The following is an 18753-nucleotide window of genomic DNA, read 5'->3' on the forward strand; positions in this document are numbered from 1 at the left end:
ACACACTCTATCAGATTCCTCTAAATTTGGTTGAAGGGTGCTCAATGGTCGTAAATAAGATGGTCTTGGGCCAATCAGACGCTCACCACAGCCCAGATTTTTTTTTGTCTATTTTTTAATCAAAAGGTTGCAGAGACCACAATAAGATGTAATCACTGTAGATTATATTACATTATTAATTTAATAAGTAAATTCAGTGTGCCATATTGTGAGTGTGGGCAATGAACTAGGTTTAACCCCACACTCCCCACACCCCACCTTATAAATAAAACAACATCCATGACACTGTCCCGTGTTAATCTTACGTCTGGGAGTCAAGTACATACAGAAGAGCTGTAAGCTACATTCATGACTGTGATCTAAAACCCCTGTGTATAAAGCTCTGAGTGTGTGTCCTCTCCATGTGCTGCTCTGCAGTCGGTTTGCTCTGGAAACCACTCTAATGTGTTTACGAAGCCCCAGTGTCTGTAAATGGGTAAAAAAAACAAAGTGTCTGGGTCCGGTGCTAGGCTTTCTCTCTCTCTGCTCACGGCAGAGAAACGCCATCTGGAGGTTTTTAGACAACGGAGAGACTCCAAATGCTGAAAAGCACCAACCGAGATGAGGATGTTGCTCTATTCCTGCTCCATAGGGGGGTCACACTGACTTATTTTTGCTGTTACAGTTACATTACTTAAGGTGGAACTGACTCTAAATTCAGGAGAGCGCTAACTGCATGAAAGTAAACACAGAGCGAAAGTGCTACAAAACTAAACAGCTCGAGTTACACATGAGTTTCTGTGGGAATTCAAACAGTGAATAAACACTTACAGACAATTTACACTTCAGACACCAACAAACACCAGTTGTTATTCTCCTCAAAACACACAGTTCCACCTCAAAGGATGTGCAGCTTCTGAATATAAACAAGTCAAAGAGAACAGCATTTCCACTTTAAAGCAGTTAGCGACACCACTACTCAGACGACTGCCAGTCTGTAGAAAAACCAGCGAATCAGCAGAAGTCCTGCACACACGACTAGAGATTACAGCTCTGGCTGGAGATTACACAACCCCCTGCTCTGGCCTGTGGTGGGGGGCAGGATACAGCCCTGAGGCTCAAACAGTGACACGAAGCAAGTCCAGAGCTTGTTCCAATATTAAAGACATGTTAAAGATGGCTGCAGTAGGGTACTGCAGTGTGGAGGAGCTTGAGCGGTGACTTTAATTCACGGTGTGGTGTTTCTGTCGGCGCTGGAGGGCTACGGTGTCTCCCGCTAAAACGACGAAGCACTACACAATAAAAACACACTGACACATAACACACAGCCAACAACAGGGACATCCAGTGTTCATCACAGAGACAGAGAGGAGGAGACAGTGCAGAGTAATCAACAGCTACAGGAACACGTCCATCTCCACGCAGCAGAGGTCTGTGTGTGTGTGTGAGCCTGCGTTTAGAGAGCAACAGGAGGGATATAGGGCTTGTGTGTGTGAGTGTGTAAACAGTGGTGGTCTTACTGCTGGCGGCGGTCTCGTACAGAGAGTTTTCCTTCATCTCCACAGACGAGCGATCTCTCGCAGAGGGATGAAGGACACTGGTCTGTCCGGATAATCTGCTCTCAGCTTGGTTCAACTGAAACAGGACCAGAAAAAAAACACTGTTTACAGCCTGCGGCTCTGAGGAAGTGGGAAAACTCTCGGCCATAAACCTCTTCCACTTCCAGGTGAATCTTCGCGCTCAAACCCCACAAGTGCTATTTGTGTACATCACTTTTTTCATGAACATATTTATATACATCTTTAACATACAGCGATGAACACCAACATAATGACAACCTACTCACGCTGTCGTTCTACAATTACAGGCTGCAGATCGGTTGCTCTGCATACTTTGTTTGACCCCCACAGAGCAGGTGTGATGTGGTGGTGGATCATTCTCAGCGCTGCAGTGACACTGACGTGGTGGTGGTGGTGTGTTAGTGTGTGTTGTGCTGGTGTAGAGTGGATCAGACACAGCAGTGCTGCTGGAGTTTTTAAACCCTGTGTCCACTCTCTGTCCACTCTGTGAGACACTCCTCCCTCGTTGGTCCACCTTGTAGATGTAGAGTCAGAGACAGTAGCTCATCTGTCGCTGCACAGTGTGTGTCGCTCGTCCTCTAGTCCTTCATCAGTGACACAGGACGCTGTCGGCTGGATGTTTTTGGTCGGTGGACTGTTCTCAGGGGTTTAAAAAACTCCAGAAGCACTGCTGTGTCTGATCCTGTTGTGTTTGTGATGGTAGTTCTAGTTTTCTGGTGTGTCTTTGTGTTATTTGTCACGGACTCTAACTAACCCCCTTGTGCCTGTGAGCCCTGCCGTGTGTGTACCAGTGTGGTGTCAGTAATTACAGGGAAGGCCAGTCTGCAGAGCTCTCTGACCCACTCCCGGACGTCCGGCTCCTGTGCGGCGAAGGTGTAGAGTTTGTTGACGGTCTCCAGCTGGAACGCGCTGCAGTTTTTGGGACACTCCCCGCTCTCGCTCTCTGAGATTTGGACGCAGTCCCGCAGCAGAATCACCTTTTTATTCTCCGTCCGTTTCACAGAGCGCCCTTCGGACACGGACATCTGCCGGAACTCATACAGCTCCAGACGAGCCACGCTGTGTGTGCTGTCGGCCAGCAACACACACCACACCTTCCTCCATTTCTACACACACACACACACACACACAGACACACACACACACACACAGACACATTTGTTTTCATGCATTTTGTGATATTACACAGAGTATAACATTTAAACATCGCCTAAAAACTTTAAACCATTCCCCATGCCTTTAAAGAACTTAATGGATCAGTTTTCTACTAATTATTCTGCACATTTGAAGCAGCTCTTACTGACACCTAGTGGCCTGGGGGTACCAGAGACTCTGAACGTAAACTATTTAAACCACGGATGTTCTAATATGAGGAACCCAGTTGTTAACGTTGGTTACTTTAAAGCCATAGTCCATCAGTTCTGAGTGTTTTGAAACATGACACTGACTTTAGCTTTTAGCTTTAGCTTTTAGCATCACTGTCCAGTTTACTTTAGTTTACGACATCATTCGAACACAGCAGCTGTTCTTCACACCATGTGAAAGGTTCCTGATGAATGTCCAATAGAAAGGCTCCAAATGTACTCTGAATAACATCTGTGTTTCTTTCCCTTCGCCTGTGAAGTTACTAGTTTGGAGATTCCTGTTATTACTGTTGTTATTATTTGGACAGTGGTGATATATAAGGTCTATAACTGAAGACACTGATGACATACACTTAACAGATCTACTCCAGGTCTCGAGATCGACTCTGAGACGTGACCAGTGACGCGACCAGGCGGTGAACTGCTGTTACAGAGGCAGCCGCTGTAAGAACAGCCTTGTGTCATGTTGTTTTGAGTCATGGAAGTGGTTTACACAACCAAATCATTTCCAAACACACTCGTTCTCACAGCGTCTGTCTCCAACACTCTTGAGTCATGTTTTCCAGGCCACGCTTCTTCTTCTTTTTCTTCTGCTTCCTATTCTTATAAAAACAGCAGAAGCAGAAGAAGCAGAAACTCTTTCTGGTCCCACTGTGTACCGCTCTGTAAACGCAGTGTCGTTGTAGAGGAGGTATTCACTGTTACAGATGGAAGGCAATAGTACAGCTGTCAACACTCGTCTATCAGCTACAGCCTCTACTCTTCTGGGAAGGCTTTTGACTAGATGCTGGAACATAGCTGTGAGGATTCGAAGACATTCAGCCACAGAAACCTCAGTGAGGTCATGTGCTGATGTCGGATGATTAGTTCTGAATCATAAACACCACTCCAGCTCAACACAAAGACACTGAACGTGGCTCTGGTGCGCCGGAGAACACAGTCCCACTGCCCCACAATGTTACACCACTCTAGCCCATACTGGAACTGAGCAGGGTGACTTTAGGCTCATGTGCAGCTGCTCCAAAGCATCCTATAAACAGAGGAAATCAACAATAAAGCAGCTGAATTTGGCCTTTAAAACAGGGTGTCTCCAAACTTTGGGTGTAAAGTGTTTATCTCTAAGTTTGAAATCCCATATCACCCTTTAGCTCCCCCTTTAGCTCCTTTAGGGGTGGGGGTCTCGGTTGTTATTGGGACAGAGGTGTGTGGTGAAGTGTGACGGCGACATGGCTCTTCATGAAACAAACGGAGGGTAATTATTCAAGACGCTGCACAGCGCCCAAACCCAGCACTAGCCATTAGCAGTGAATTTGCAGTTCCATCTTTGCAGCATTTAAGGTGGAGCTGTAAGTTATAAATCTGCAGAAAGAGGATCTGAGCTGAGCTCCATGTCACAGAAGAGTGAGGAGAGGGGGGTAATCTCTGATTGTGGAACTCTTCTGAAGGAGAATGAGGCTCTAAATGTAACTAAAGTCCAGCAGCTCCTCTGATATCACTGCAGACTGGTGCAGAGCTGCTACAGAGCGGCGCTAGTCACCTGGGAATGAAGCGCTGCTCTGTTTTATTTGTGTTCTGATGAGGTATCAGGGGGTTGAAGGGTCGTCCCGTGTCGTAGGGGGAGATTTAAACACTGCGCCCTGTAACTCGGCTCCAAGGGGCGAGAGGACGCTCAGAAACAATGCGTAGGAGTAAAAATAAGTAACGAGATCGTGCTTAAACTTACGGGGCTGTGAAAACAAACCGAACCTGTCTGTCAGTCCTGAAGCGCTGCAAGATAGTTTGTGCAGCAAATAGAGTGTGAAAACCAGTGAGATTTCTACTCGCAGCCGAGAGCAGAAGCAGAAGCACAAAACCACGAGCTTTATGAGAAAACTGTGAGACTTATCAGCGATTGTAGCATCTGTGCAAACCTCAAACAGAGGCCTAACACGAAGAATACGTTACCAGAAAAAACAGTAGCAGCACAAAAACAATTAGCAGCTCCCAATGGTACTGAAGTACTGAGAAGCGCAGAGTTCTTTTACTGCTTCAGTCCTGAGAGAGTGAGCTGTGGTCAGTGTGAACTTCCCAGAACATCCATCATCTCTCATCACAGGAGCCGAGGAGTGGACCACTCTATTCTCCCCTGCTTCTATTCGTGGCTGTAATTAAAGCCCTCCTCCTGCGTAAATCCAGTGTTTGGCTTTGTTAGCGTGTGCAGACGGAGCTTTCAAGCCGCAGTCGAGTGGTGGAGAGGAGTGTGGAGATGTTATAATGTTGTGTGAGAATCTCATAAACCGACAAATAGGAATCCTCTGAATGTGGTCTAAGATTTGGCCCCATCATCAGGGGATCATGGATTCAATCTCGGTGACGCCTCAGCTGTCCGAGGCTGGGAGTCTTAGAGAGCACATTTAGCCTTGCTCTCTGGGTCGGTGGAATAGCCCCCCTCTCCCCCACCTCTCTGCTCAGGGTTCTAGATACTGCTGACTTTGTGTAATTTATTTTGTAACAATGATTTGGAGATTCATTTGTAAATTATTCATTCATTCATTGTCTGTAGCCCTTATCCAGTTCAGGGTCGCGGTGGGTCCGGAGTCTACCCAGAATCACTGGGCACAAGGTGGGAAAACACCCTGGAGGGGGCGCCAGTCCTTCACAGGGCGACACACACTCACACATTCACTCACACACTCACACCTACGGACACTTTTTGAGTCTCCGATCCACCTACCAACATGTGTTTTTGGAGCGTGGGATGAAACCGGAGAACCCGGAGGAAACCCACGCAGACACAGAGAGAACACACCACACTCCTCACAGACAGTCACCCGGAGGAAACCCACACAGACACAGGAAGAACACACCACACTCCTCACAGATAGTCACCCGGAGGAAACCCACGCAGGCACGGAGAGAACACACCACACTCCTCACAGACAGTCACCCAGAGGAAACCCACGCAGACACAGAGAGAACACACCACACTCCTCACAGACAGTCACCCGGAGGAAACCCACACAGACACAGGAAGAACACACTACACTCCTCACAGATAGTCACCCGGAGGAAACCCACGCAGGCACGGAGAGAACACACCACACTCCTCACAGACAGTCACCCAGAGGAAACCCACGCAGACACAGAGAGAACACACCACACTCCTCACAGACAGTCACCCGGAGGACACTGAATACTATTTTTTTTTTTTTCAAGGACGTACTGTTGCAACAAAAGGTAACTAAATGTTTTATTTCACTGTCTGTGTCGCTGTTTCAAACATTCAGATTCTCATTATGAATGATTATGTATAAAATAATGAAGTACAATGACGTGATGAAGCCTAAGGGCCAAACCTTTAAGAGTCTGCTCTCTGTGTGTCGCCTAGTGTTTATTATTAAAATCGTACTCATTCATTTTTAATCATTTGAAGACTAAGTTGTGAGTGAGGAATACTTTTTTCTTGATTGTGTATTAAATAAATAAAGTAACAAATAAACCTTCCACAAAAACTATTATTATTTTATAGAATATATGAATTATACCAAAGGTTTCACAGAAATAACAAACCAGTCCAGAGTCAGTGTCTCTGCTAGGGTTAGAGCTCATTGGTTGTCGAGCTCCTCGTGGCGTTTCTGATTTTCTTGAACTCGACTGGGTGTTTCTGTATGAGGTGGTGAAACAGATTCATTGGTGTTTCCCTGTTTTTGTTGTTACAGATACCTCTCATATCTTTCATATTACAGTGGTTTGTTGTAAATCTGATATTTTGGAAACAAACAACCGCTACATGATTGAAGTCACTCCTCTTTTTGGAACAAACTCCTCCACCACAGAGACTCTTTCCGCCTATGGTTCCTGTAACTAAATGACTCACAGATTACGCCGTATTAAGCAAAACTGCAGGACGTTGTTGCGTAAACAAGTCAGAATATAGCTATCATCGGGGTATCGTTTCTAATTATATTGATATTATCTCGAATGATGCAAAATAGCACCGCCCTCCTGGACACTAGAGCTGTATTCACTTAGAAACTCCAGGAAAACTCTGGAGAAGTAGCTGGAAATGTTCCGTGTGCTTTAGGCATGGGGCTGCACATGTGATCTCATTAATGCTGTGACTGAATACAATCATATGCTCACAGCAATGTTGCAGCTTCTGATCTAAAGCCTTCCCCAAAGAGCAGAGGCTGTAAATCCGATGAAGCACAGTCACGATTAACACCCTTCAGCTCAGAGGAAACAGCACACGGCTTTAGCCACATACTGTAACTCTAAAAGAAATATTACATTCAGATTACGTCTAATTCACAGTTATTCAGTTACTCTTGTGACAGAGGGGTGAAGATAGGGAGATAAAGAGAGGAACGTACTGAGATGAAGAAAGTCAGGTAACGAGAGAGAGAGAGAGAGATAGAGAGAGAGAGAGAGAGAGAGAGAGAGAGAGAGAGAGAGAGAGAGAGAGATAGAGAGAGAGAGATAAGAGAGAGAGAGAGAAAGAGATGAGAGAGAGAGAGAGATAGAGAGAGAAAGAGATGAGAGATGAGAGAGAGAGAGATACAGTTTTCTTTTGCTGAAGGAAAACTCCAGATGTGTTTGTAATTTTCTGATATCGTCTACAACAAAATGATCCTAAACATGACTTTAATTAATCATGTGATTAATATGTAATTAACTATATCATTAATAAGTATTTAACTTGTAATTACTCCATTTCCAGTTGATTGCTAAGGGTTTTAACTGAGGGGCTGATAGTTCTCACCTTTCCGAAGCGGTGTTGGTACTGATAGAGCATTCCTTTCTTTCTGATGTCCTCCTCCATCGTTCATCAGCAGACGAACAATGTCTCTCTCTCTCTCTCTCTCTCTGGCTTTATCCCTTTTAATATCCCTCCCTCTCTCTCTCTGTTCCCTTCTCTTTGTGTGTTCTCTCAAACTTCTACTCCCTCTCTGTTGTTTGCTCTATTTCTCTCTCGTTCTTTGTCCTAAAATTTGTAACTCTCTCTTAAAATGTCTAACTCCTTCTGTGTCCCTTTCTGCTGTCTATCTCTCTTCTCTATCATCCTGTTTCTGTCTCTCTCTCTCTCCCCGTGTGTCTTTCTCTTCCTCCTCTTCTGCTCTCGTTATTTTTGGAAGTGTCTCATTCTTTTGCTCTCTTCCTCATTTTCGTTTTTTTTATTTATGTGTCAGTGTGTTCTCTCTCTCTCTCTCTCTCTCTCTCTCTCTCTCTCTCTCTCTCTCTCTCTCTCTTCCCCTTCTCTGATGTGTGAGTGCATGTGTGTGTTCTGTTTGTGGCCCTCGTGACCCAGAGTTGCCTCTAAAGCTTGACTTCCTGTCTCTCTCTCTCAATGTGTGTGTGTGTGTGTGTGTGTGTGTGTACCAGGTTTCATCTCATGATGTGGGGGACAAAATCTGTTTACAGACACATTGTGGGGACTTCTGGTCTTTATGGAGACCTCTGTTTGTTCCCCACAGTGTAACAGCAGTTAAATCTGGAGGTGAAGATGTATTTAGCTCAGTGTCAGGGCATTGGGTTAAGGGCGAGGGTTTCAGTTTAGGGTTTAGTGCCTAGGGTTAGATGTTAAGATTAGGGTTTAGGGGATAGGGGTTAGGGTTAGATGTTAGGGAATAGGGACTAGGGTTTAAGGGATAGGGGGTAGTGTTTAGGGAATAGGGACTAGGGTTTAAGGGATAGGGACTAGTGTTTAGGGGATAGGGACTAGGGTTTAGGGGATAGGGACTAGGGTTTAAGGATTAGGGACTTAGGTTTAAGGGATGGGGACTAGGGTTTAAGGGGATAGGGGATTGGGTTTAAGGGATAGGGGATAGGGTGTAAGGGATAGGGACTAAGGTTTAAGGGATGGGGCTAGGGTTTAAGGGATAGGGGCTAGGGTTTAAGGGATGGGGCTATGGTTTAAGGGATAGGGACTAGGGTTTAAGGGATAGGGACTAGGGTTTAAGGGATAGGGGATAGGGTGTAAGGGATAGGGACTAAGGTTTAAGGGATGGGGCTAGGGTTTAAGGGATGGGGCTATGGTTTAAGGGATAGGGACTAGGGTTTAAGGGATAGGGACTAAGGTTTAAGGGATGGGGCTAGGGTTTAAGGGATAGGGGCTAGGGTTTAAGGGATGGAGCTAGGGTTTAAGGGATGGGGCTAGGGTTTAAGGGATAGGGGCTAGGGTTTAAGGGATAGGGGCTAGGGTTTAAGGGATAGGGGCTAGGGTTTAAGGGATAGGGGCTAGGGTTTAAGGGATGGGGCTATGGTTTAAGGGATAGGGACTAGGGTTTAAGGGATAGGGACTAAGGTTTAAGGGATGGGGCTAGGGTTTAAGGGATAGGGGCTAGGGTTTAAGGGATGGAGCTAGGGTTTAAGGGATGGGGCTAGGGTTTAAGGGATAGGGACTAAGGTTTAAGGGATGGGGCTAGGGTTTAAGGGATAGGGGCTAGGGTTTAAGGGATGGGGCTATGGTTTAAGGGATAGGGACTAGGGTTTAAGGGATAGGGACTAGGGTTTAAGGGATAGGGGATAGGGTGTAAGGGATAGGGACTAAGGTTTAAGGGATGGGGCTAGGGTTTAAGGGATGGGGCTATGGTTTAAGGGATAGGGACTAGGGTTTAAGGGATAGGGACTAAGGTTTAAGGGATGGGGCTAGGGTTTAAGGGATAGGGGCTAGGGTTTAAGGGATGGAGCTAGGGTTTAAGGGATGGGGCTAGGGTTTAAGGGATAGGGGCTAGGGTTTAAGGGATAGGGGCTAGGGTTTAAGGGATGGGGCTATGGTTTAAGGGATAGGGACTAGGGTTTAAGGGATAGGGACTAAGGTTTAAGGGATGGGGCTAGGGTTTAAGGGATAGGGGCTAGGGTTTAAGGAATGGAGCTAGGGTTTAAGGGATGGGGCTAGGGTTTAAGGGATAGGGGCTAGGGTTTAAGGGATGGGGCTATGGTTTAAGGGATAGGGACTAGGGTTTAAGGGATAGGGACTAAGGTTTAAGGGATGGGGCTAGGGTTTAAGGGATAGGGGCTAGGGTTTAAGGGATGGAGCTAGGGTTTAAGGGATGGGGCTAGGGTTTAAGGGATAGGGGCTAGGGTTTAAGGGATAGGGGCTAGGGTTTAAGGGATAGGGGCTAGGGTTTAAGGGATAGGGACTATAGTTTAAGGGATAGGGACTATGGTTTAAGGGATAGGGACTAGGGCTTAAGGGATAGGCATTAGGGCTTAAGGGATAGGGATTAGGGCTTAAGGGATAGGGACTAGGGTTTAAGGGATAGGGACTAGGGTTTAAGGGATAGGGGACAGTAGTTATTTCTTATGGTTAGTGTTAATGTAAGGAGTGAAGGTTAATTTACACAAAATCTTTTCTTGGAGGGATTCTGGAGGAGTTCCATAAAGAAGCATCTTTGCTGATATTTTTAAATGGGTCAAGAACCTCAAGATTGAGGGATGGATTTTTAAATCTTTACAAGGTTTTTCACACATCTCTTAAAGAAACATGATTCATTTTGGAACCAAAAGTGGTTCTTCAAGGGCTTTGATTTTTAAGAGTGTATTTGTTATGATGGTGTATGGTTGTGTCAGTCACACTAATGTCCCTGCAGTGTATAACACTGAACCTGTGTGTGCCGTGACTCAGATGCAGGGGTGTATGGAGGGGCTTTCCTAATGAAAAGCTAAATGCGGTTTGCTGTTGAAGCTGAACTTTACTCTACACACCCTTCACACACTTCACACTTCATATTTTTAGGGTCAGCACTTTTCATCTCAGTCTTACTTCCTCAATCATTGCTGTGTGGCTCCAAAAATAACTTCAGAACCCAAATTTAGACAAATCTTTTAGTGCCTTTTAGAGTTCTTCAGGTTCTCATCAGTTTGAATTGGATATTTTGAGTGTTTGGAAACTTTGTCCAAATTAGCAACAGTTGCTATGAATGAACATGTTTGTGGGTGGAGCCTAGAGATCAGAGAAGAGGGGGTAAATTAGGGCTAGAGAAAAGAAACCAGTGAAAACAGTAGTCCTCAAAACCTTTTTACAGTTAACTCAATTCATCAGTGTGTGTCCCTCACAGCGTCCTGTACGTCCCTCTGCACCAGGACTGGATTTAAACATCATCCCCTTCTCCAAACTACAGCTGTGTGTCCCTACAGCTGCTGTACTACTGTCCTCACTTTCTGTGAGGGGCTTTTAGAGGAGGACGTCTGCTTCCATTCACCTCCACTGTCCCCTGTCCCCCACCGTCCACTGTCCTCACTTTCTGTGAGGGGCTTTTAGAGGAGGACGTCTGCTTCCATTCACCTCCACTGTCCACTGTCCCCCACCGTCTACTGTCCTCACTTTCTGTGAGGGGCTTTTAGAGGAGGACGTCTGCTTCCATTCACCTCCACTGTCCCCTGTCCCCCACCGTCCACTGTCCTCACTTTCTGTGAGGGGCTTTTAGAGGAGGACGTCTGCTTCCATTCACCTCCACTGTCCACTGTCCCCCACCATCTACTGTCCTCACTTTCTGTGAGGGGCTTTTAGAGGAGGACGTCTGCTTCCATTCACCTCCACTGTCCCCTGTCCCCCACCGTCTACTGTCCTCACTTTCTGTGAGGGGCTTTTAGAGGAGGACGTCTGCTTCCATTCACCTCCACTGTCCCCTGTCCCCCACCGTCTACTGTCCTCACTTTCTGTGAGGGGCTTTTAGAGGAGGACGTCTGGTTCCATTCACCTCCACTGTCCACTGTCCCCCACCGTCCACTGTCCTCACTTTCTGTGAGGGGCTTTTAGAGGAGGACGTCTGCTTCCATTCACCTCCACTGTCCCCTGTCCCCCACCGTCCACTGTCCTCACTTTCTGTGAGGGGCTTTTAGAGGAGGACGTCTGCTTCCATTCTCCTCCACTGTCCACTGTCCCCCACCGTCTACTGTCCTCACTTTCTGTGAGGGGCTTTTAGAGGAGGACGTCTGCTTCCATTCACCTCCACTGTCCCCTGTCCCCCACCGTCCACTGTCCTCACTTTCTGTGAGGGGCTTTTAGAGGAGGACGTCTGCTTCCATTCACCTCCACTGTCCACTGTCCCCCACCGTCTACTGTCCTCACTTTCTGTGAGGGGCTTTTAGAGGAGGACGTCTGGTTCCATTCACCTCCACTGTCCACTGTCCCCCACCGTCTACTGTCCTCACTTTCTGTGAGGGGCTTTTAGAGGAGGACGTCTGGTTCCATTCTCCTCCACTGTCCACTGTCCCCCACCGTCTACTGTCCTCACTTTCTGTGAGGGGCTTTTAGAGGAGGACGTCTGGTTCCATTCACCTCCACTGTCCACTGTCCCCCACCGTCTACTGTCCTCACTTTCTGTGAGGGGCTTTTAGAGGAGGACGTCTGGTTCCATTCTCCTCCACTGTCCACTGTCCCCCACCGTCTACTGTCCTCACTTTCTGTGAGGGGCTTTTAGAGGAGGACGTCTGGTTCCATTCACCTCCACTGTCCACTGTCCCCCACCGTCTACTGTCCTCACTTTCTGTGAGGGGCTTTTAGAGGAGGACGTCTGCTTCCATTCACCTCCACTGTCCACTGTCCCCCACCGTCTACTGTCCTCACTTTCTGTGAGGGGCTTTTAGAGGAGGACGTCTGGTTCCATTCACCTCCACTGTCCACTGTCCCCCACCGTCTACTGTCCTCACTTTCTGTGAGGGGCTTTTAGAGGAGGACGTCTGGTTCCATTCTCCTCCACTGTCCACTGTCCCCCACCGTCTACTGTCCTCACTTTCTGTGAGGGGCTTTTAGAGGAGGACGTCTGGTTCCATTCACCTCCACTGTCCCCTGTCCCCCACCGTCTACTGTCCTCACTTTCTGTGAGGGGCTTTTAGAGGAGGACGTCTGGTTCCATTCACCTCCACTGTCCACTGTCCCCCACCGTCTACTGTCCTCACTTTCTGTGAGGGGCTTTTAGAGGAGGACGTCTGCTTCCATTCACCTCCACTGTCCCCTGTCCCCCACCGTCCACTGTCCTCACTTTCTGTGAGGGGCTTTTAGAGGAGGACGTCTGCTTCCATTCACCTCCACTGTCCACTGTCCCCCACCGTCTACTGTCCTCACTTTCTGTGAGGGGCTTTTAGAGGAGGACGTCTGGTTCCATTCACCTCCACTGTCCACTGTCCCCCACCGTCCACTGTCCTCACTTTCTGTGAGGGGCTTTTAGAGGAGGACGTCTGCTTCCATTCACCTCCACTGTCCCCTGTCCCCCACCGTCCACTGTCCTCACTTTCTGTGAGGGGCTTTTAGAGGAGGACGTCTGCTTCCATTCACCTCCACTGTCCACTGTCCCCCACCGTCTACTGTCCTCACTTTCTGTGAGGGGCTTTTAGAGGAGGACGTCTGGTTCCATTCACCTCCACTGTCCCCTGTCCCCCACCGTCCACTGTCCTCACTTTCTGTGAGGGGCTTTTAGAGGAGGACGTCTGCTTCCATTCACCTCCACTGTCCCCTGTCCCCCACCGTCCACTGTCCTCACTTTCTGTGAGGGGCTTTTAGAGGAGGACGTCTGGCTCCATTCACCTCCACTGTCCCCTGTCCCCCACCGTCCACTGTCCTCACTTTCTGTGAGGAGCTTATAAAGGAGGACGTCTGGTTCACCTCCACTTTCCACTGTCTCTGCAAAATTCTCCACACGATCACTTTCTTTTCATCTCCACTTGTTAATTACAGAGAAATTGTTTTAGAAATCTGTGGGTGGCAGATGAGTTCCTTGTTTCATGTTGAATCGAAGTTGAAATTTAAACAGTGATTGGTCACAGCTCATCTTCACTTCACCTCTTCTCACACTGATCTCTCCTCCGAGCGCTTGCTTCAGTGTGGGTTTGGTTCCATTTTCTCGCTGCTGTAGGGTTTATATGAATCATGTGGCTTCCTCTGTGATGAAGGGAATAAAGTCAGAAGTTGAGCAACAAACACACACACACACACACACACACACACACACACACACACACACACAAACATGCGCTTCCTCTTTTTCAAAACCCAGACAGTCATGCACAAATCATGCATAAAAAACAACTAAAGCCAAAGCTGGATCCTCATTTGCAAAAATCTTATTTGAATTTTCCATTCCACCTTAAACGCTGCAGCAGCTGCATTCACTGTGTAACTGTGCCCTTCAAAGTCATTCATCTGTGACCCACTTTTACAGAAATTCAAAACGGGGAAATGTATTTTTTCACAAATATTCAGCCTTTCACATTTCAATTATATGTTAGTGTTACCATGGTAATGGCTAGCCTGGGCATGCCTTCATATCACCACTGTCAAAATAAAAGTCTGAAACCTAACAAAAGAAAACTATAAAACTTATAAATGATCGGTTTATTACAAACCAATTAATAAACTGTTTATAAACACACAGGCTTTACATTTCCATGACCTACTTACACTACAGTTACACTAACAGTGCACAGATCATGTACAAGGCCCTAAAGAAGCTACTGCCTGACTGTACTCAGTAGTTCATTTAGAGAGAGTCGTATGAACTGAGGGGAACAGGGAAGTTTAAAAAAACAAGAGTGAGAACAAATACAAAAAAAAAACAGATGTATAACTGTAAAAGGGGTAAAACTGAGGAACAGTTGTGAAAAATAATTAAGACTGTGTTAGTCATTTATCAAACTGAAAAAAGGGAAAAAAGGCAAGGCAAAATAAACAAATGTTCAGACTATAATTTTTCCGTCAATACTTTTTACTTTTTCTTTTACACGCTTTGAAGTTCAGCCTTTTGTTGTTAGTTTTAATCAATGTTTCATTTCTTGTTATTTATAAATGTACAGGGGTTGGACAGTGAAAGTGAAACACCTGTCATTGTAGTGTGGGAGGTGTCATGGCTAAATTGGAGCAGTCTGGTGGACAATCTTCATTAACTCCACACTGCACCAGTAAGACCATGTGCATCCAATGGTTCAAACACTGTGTCCTGAAGGCGGTGGCGTGTATCAGGACGACAACGCACCAATACACACAGCGAGACTGGTGAAAGACTGGTTTGATGAACATGAAAGTGAAGTTGAACATCTCCCATGGCCTGCACAGTCACCAGATCTAAATATTATTGAGACACTTTGGGGTGTTTTGGAGGAGCGAGTCAGGAAACGTTTTCCTCCAGCAGCATCACGTAGAGACCTGGCCACTATCCATTTGAATGGCTTCAAATCCCTCTGACCACTGTGCAGGACTTGTGTATGTCATTCCCAAGACCAACTGACGCTGTATCGGCCGCAAAAGGAGGCCCTACACCACACTAATACATTACTGTGGTCTAAAACCAGGTGTTTCACTTTCATTGTCCAACCCCTGTATTTATTGTGAAACCAAAACAAAACATTTAAAACTTAATATGTAAGAATTAATATGTCCTGGAGGTCTGAGAGGGGTCTGAGAGGTTTATGCACATGCAGATGTTTACACTTCCCTCATCAAACACCAGGTTTAGAGTCAGATTCGGTGTCAGAACTGTGCCCTGTTCACTTTGTAGTGCATTGTTTGGGCATCTGACATTTTGCAAAGGTGTTTAAAACCACAGACTATTTTCAGTTCACTCAAACAATCCCACAATGCACCACAATAGTACAGTACAACCCATGTACCCTAGTAGATAAAGGATACCCCGCACAGCTTGGTAAAGGTCCACAGGAAGTAGTGGGTGAAATCACTCTCCTGCATCCAATCTCCTCTGTAGTGAGGCGTTGAGAAGGAAATATATTTTAACAGATATTTCAGCACATAATCAGCATGAAGTAAATCTTCCACATGTACACACACACACACACACACACACACACACACACAAACCCTCTATAATCAAATGCAGCATTCATATTCCAAACACTGTACACCATCCTCATTGGCTGATGCTGACACAGATGATGTCATAATGACTTGCTCCCCCTTGTTGTTCATGAAGAGGCATTTGTGGAGGTTAAAGCAGGAGGTTTAGCTGCCTTTGCACATTAATCCTCTTGGTTGTGGGGGTTTGGGGGAGGGACACTTCTTGGTCATCAGTTCTTACTTGTCATGCTACATGCTACGTTGCTAACTGACCAAAACAAAGGCAACTACCAATGTCTTATGTTGATGCTATTTCATTTCTTGAAACCAGTCAAGAACCCACCCATAGGACCCTAAGACTCATGGAGAACGGCCTGATTCACTGCACTACACTGACCATCGCAGAGAGACGTAATTACGTTTTTTGTGTGTCGTGCTTTATGTGTGTAACGTGTAAATTTGTAGGTAATTGATGTCACATTTTCTGTTATGGTCATCACAGTCTTTAACACATCTGATTACCATTTGTTTCATTAAACAAACAACAGCTACAATATTTTCAACATGAATGGATTTAAATAAAAATCTGAGATCGCATGGAATCCCACAAGTGTGAAACCACGTGACCTTCCCCTTTAAATCACTGCAGAGAGCAGAGGCTGTATGTGTGGAGTGTTAATGACGTGTTTTGGTGATGTTTTATTCAGCTTTGCCTCAGTAAAAACCTGGCAGCGTCTTGGCAGCCTTCTCTCTGTGTGAGGACACACATTTCATCACCTGTTTCCTGAGAGAGAGAAAGGTACTGAGTGAAAATGATGTGTAATTTAGAGTAAATGAATTCATCCTGAGATCAGAGCATCAGTCACACTCCCACACTGCCCCCCAGCGGATTACATACGACGTTACAACCACTGTCACTGTCATAAAATTATCACTCAAAATAAGACTCGAATTACTGAAACAAACACACACACAGAGAGAGAGAGAGAGAGAGAGAGAGAGAGAGAGAGAGAAACAGAGAGAGGGAGAGAGAAACAGAGAGAGAGAGAGAGAGACAAACAGAGAGAGAGAAACAGAGAGAGAGAGAAACAGAGAGAGACAAACAGAGAGAGAAACAGAGAGAGGGAGAGAGAAACAGATTGAGAGAGAAACAGAGAGAGAGAAACAGAGAGAGCAAGAGTGAGAGAGAAACAGAGAGAGAGGGAGAGAGAGAGAGAGAGAGAGAGAGAGAGAGAGAGAGAGGGAGAGAGAGAGAGAGAGAGATCAGAGAACCAGTAACAAGACAATAGTCACTGTCACTATTTTACTTCAATAATAGAGGGAAAATAGCCATAAAAATAAGACTGATGTATAGACACTTCACGTATCACGTAATCTTGCTAGTGTGTGTATGTGGTGTTTAATCTTGTTAGTGTGTGTATGTGGTGTTTAATCTTGTTAGTGTGTGTATGTGGTGTTTAATCTTGTTAGTGTGTGTATGTGGTGTTTAATCTTGTCAGTGTGTGTATGTGGTGTTTAGTCTTGTTAGTGTGTGTATGTGGTGTTTAATCTTGTCAGTGTGTGTATGTGGTGTTTAGTCTTGTTAGTGTGTGTATGTGGTGTTTAATCTTGTTAGTGTGTGTGTGTATGTGGTGTTTAGTCTTGTTAGTGTGTGTATGTGGAGTTTAATCTTGTTAGTGTGTATGTGGTGTTTAGTCTTGTTAGTTTGTATATGTGGTGTTTAATCTTGTTAGTGTGTGTATGTGGTGTTTAGTCTTGTTAGTTTGTGTATGTGGTGTTTGATCTTGTTAGTGTGTGTATGTGGTGTTTAATATTGTTAGTGTGTGTGGTGTTTAGTCTTGTTAGTGTGTGTATGTGGTGTTTAATCTTGTTAGTGTGTGTATGTGGTGTTTAGTCTTGTTAGTTTGTGTATGTAGTGTTTGATCTTGTTAGTGTGTGTATGTGGTGTTTAGTCTTGTTAGTGTGTGTGTATGTGGTGTTTAGTCTTGTTAGTGTGTGTATGTGGTGTTTAGTCTTGTTAGTTTGTATATGTGGTGTTTAATCTTGTTAGTGTGTGTATGTGGTGTTTAGTCTTGTTAGTTTGTGTATGTGGTGTTTGATCTTGTTAGTGTGTGTATGTGGTGTTTAATATTGTTAGTGTGTGTGGTGTTTAGTCTTGTTAGTGTGTGTATGTGGTGTTTAATCTTGTTAGTGTGTGTATGTGGTGTTTAATCTTGTTAGTGTGTGTATGTGGTGTTTAATCTTGTCAGTGTGTGTGTGGTGTTTAGTCTTGTTAGTGTGTGTGTTTTGCAATATTTATTCTTGCTAGTGTGTGTATGTGGTGTTTAATCTTGTCAGTGTGTGTGTGTGGTGTTTAGTCTTGTTAGTGTGTGTATGTGGTGTTTAATCTTGTTAGTGTGTGTATGTGGTGTTTAGTCTTGTTAGTTTGTGTATGTAGTGTTTGATCTTGTCAGTGTGTGTGTGGTGTTTAGTCTTGTTAGTGTGTGTGTTTTGCAATATTTATTCTTGCTAGTGTGTGTATGTGGTGTTTAATCTTGTCAGTGTGTGTGTGTGGTGTTTAATCTTGTTAGTGTGTGTGTTTTGCAATATTTATTCTTGCTAGTGTGTGTATGTGGTGTTTAATCTTGCTAGTGTGTGTGTATGTGGTGTTTAATCTTGTTAGTGTGTGTATGTGGTGTTTTGTCTTTTTAGTGTGTGTATGTGGTGTTTAATCTTGTTAGTGTGTGTATGTAGTGTTTAATCTTGTTAGTGTGTGTGTATGTGGTGTTTAGTCTTGTTAGTATGTAGTGTTTAATCTTGTTAGTGTGTGTGTATGTGGTGTTTAGTCTTGTTAGTATGTGGTGTTTAATCTTGTTAGTGTGTGTATGTGGTGTTTAGTCTTGTTAGTGTGTGTATATGTGGTGTTTAATATTGTTAGTGTGTGTATGTGGTGTTTAGTCTTGTTAGTGTGTGTGTGTGTGTGTGTGTGTGTGTATGTTTGTTGCTGTGTTTAGTTATCATGTGTGTGTGTCACTGTGTTTTGTCTTGTTAGTGTGTGTGTGTGTTACTTTGTGTAGTCTTGTTA

The 18753-nt window shown here is 45.2% G+C and overlaps 1 protein-coding gene across 1 annotated transcript in view; it reads right to left on the minus strand.

The window, feature by feature from the left end:
- Positions 1–7955, minus strand: part of LOC136675139 (docking protein 3) — a 21209-nt gene extending 13254 nt beyond the window's left edge. Inside the window, exons 1-3 of the mRNA XM_066651561.1 lie at positions 7665–7955; positions 2369–2665; positions 1500–1614 (exon numbers count right to left, since the gene is read on the minus strand). Coding sequence (XP_066507658.1) covers positions 1500–1614; positions 2369–2665; positions 7665–7724 — 472 coding nt within the window. The 5' untranslated portion in view covers positions 7725–7955. The remainder of the gene's footprint in view (positions 1–1499; positions 1615–2368; positions 2666–7664) is intronic.
- Between the last annotated feature and the right edge of the window lie 10798 nt (positions 7956–18753).

Source organism: Hoplias malabaricus, chromosome 18, assembly GCF_029633855.1.
Source record: "Hoplias malabaricus isolate fHopMal1 chromosome 18, fHopMal1.hap1, whole genome shotgun sequence".
NCBI lineage: Eukaryota > Metazoa > Chordata > Actinopteri > Characiformes > Erythrinidae > Hoplias > Hoplias malabaricus.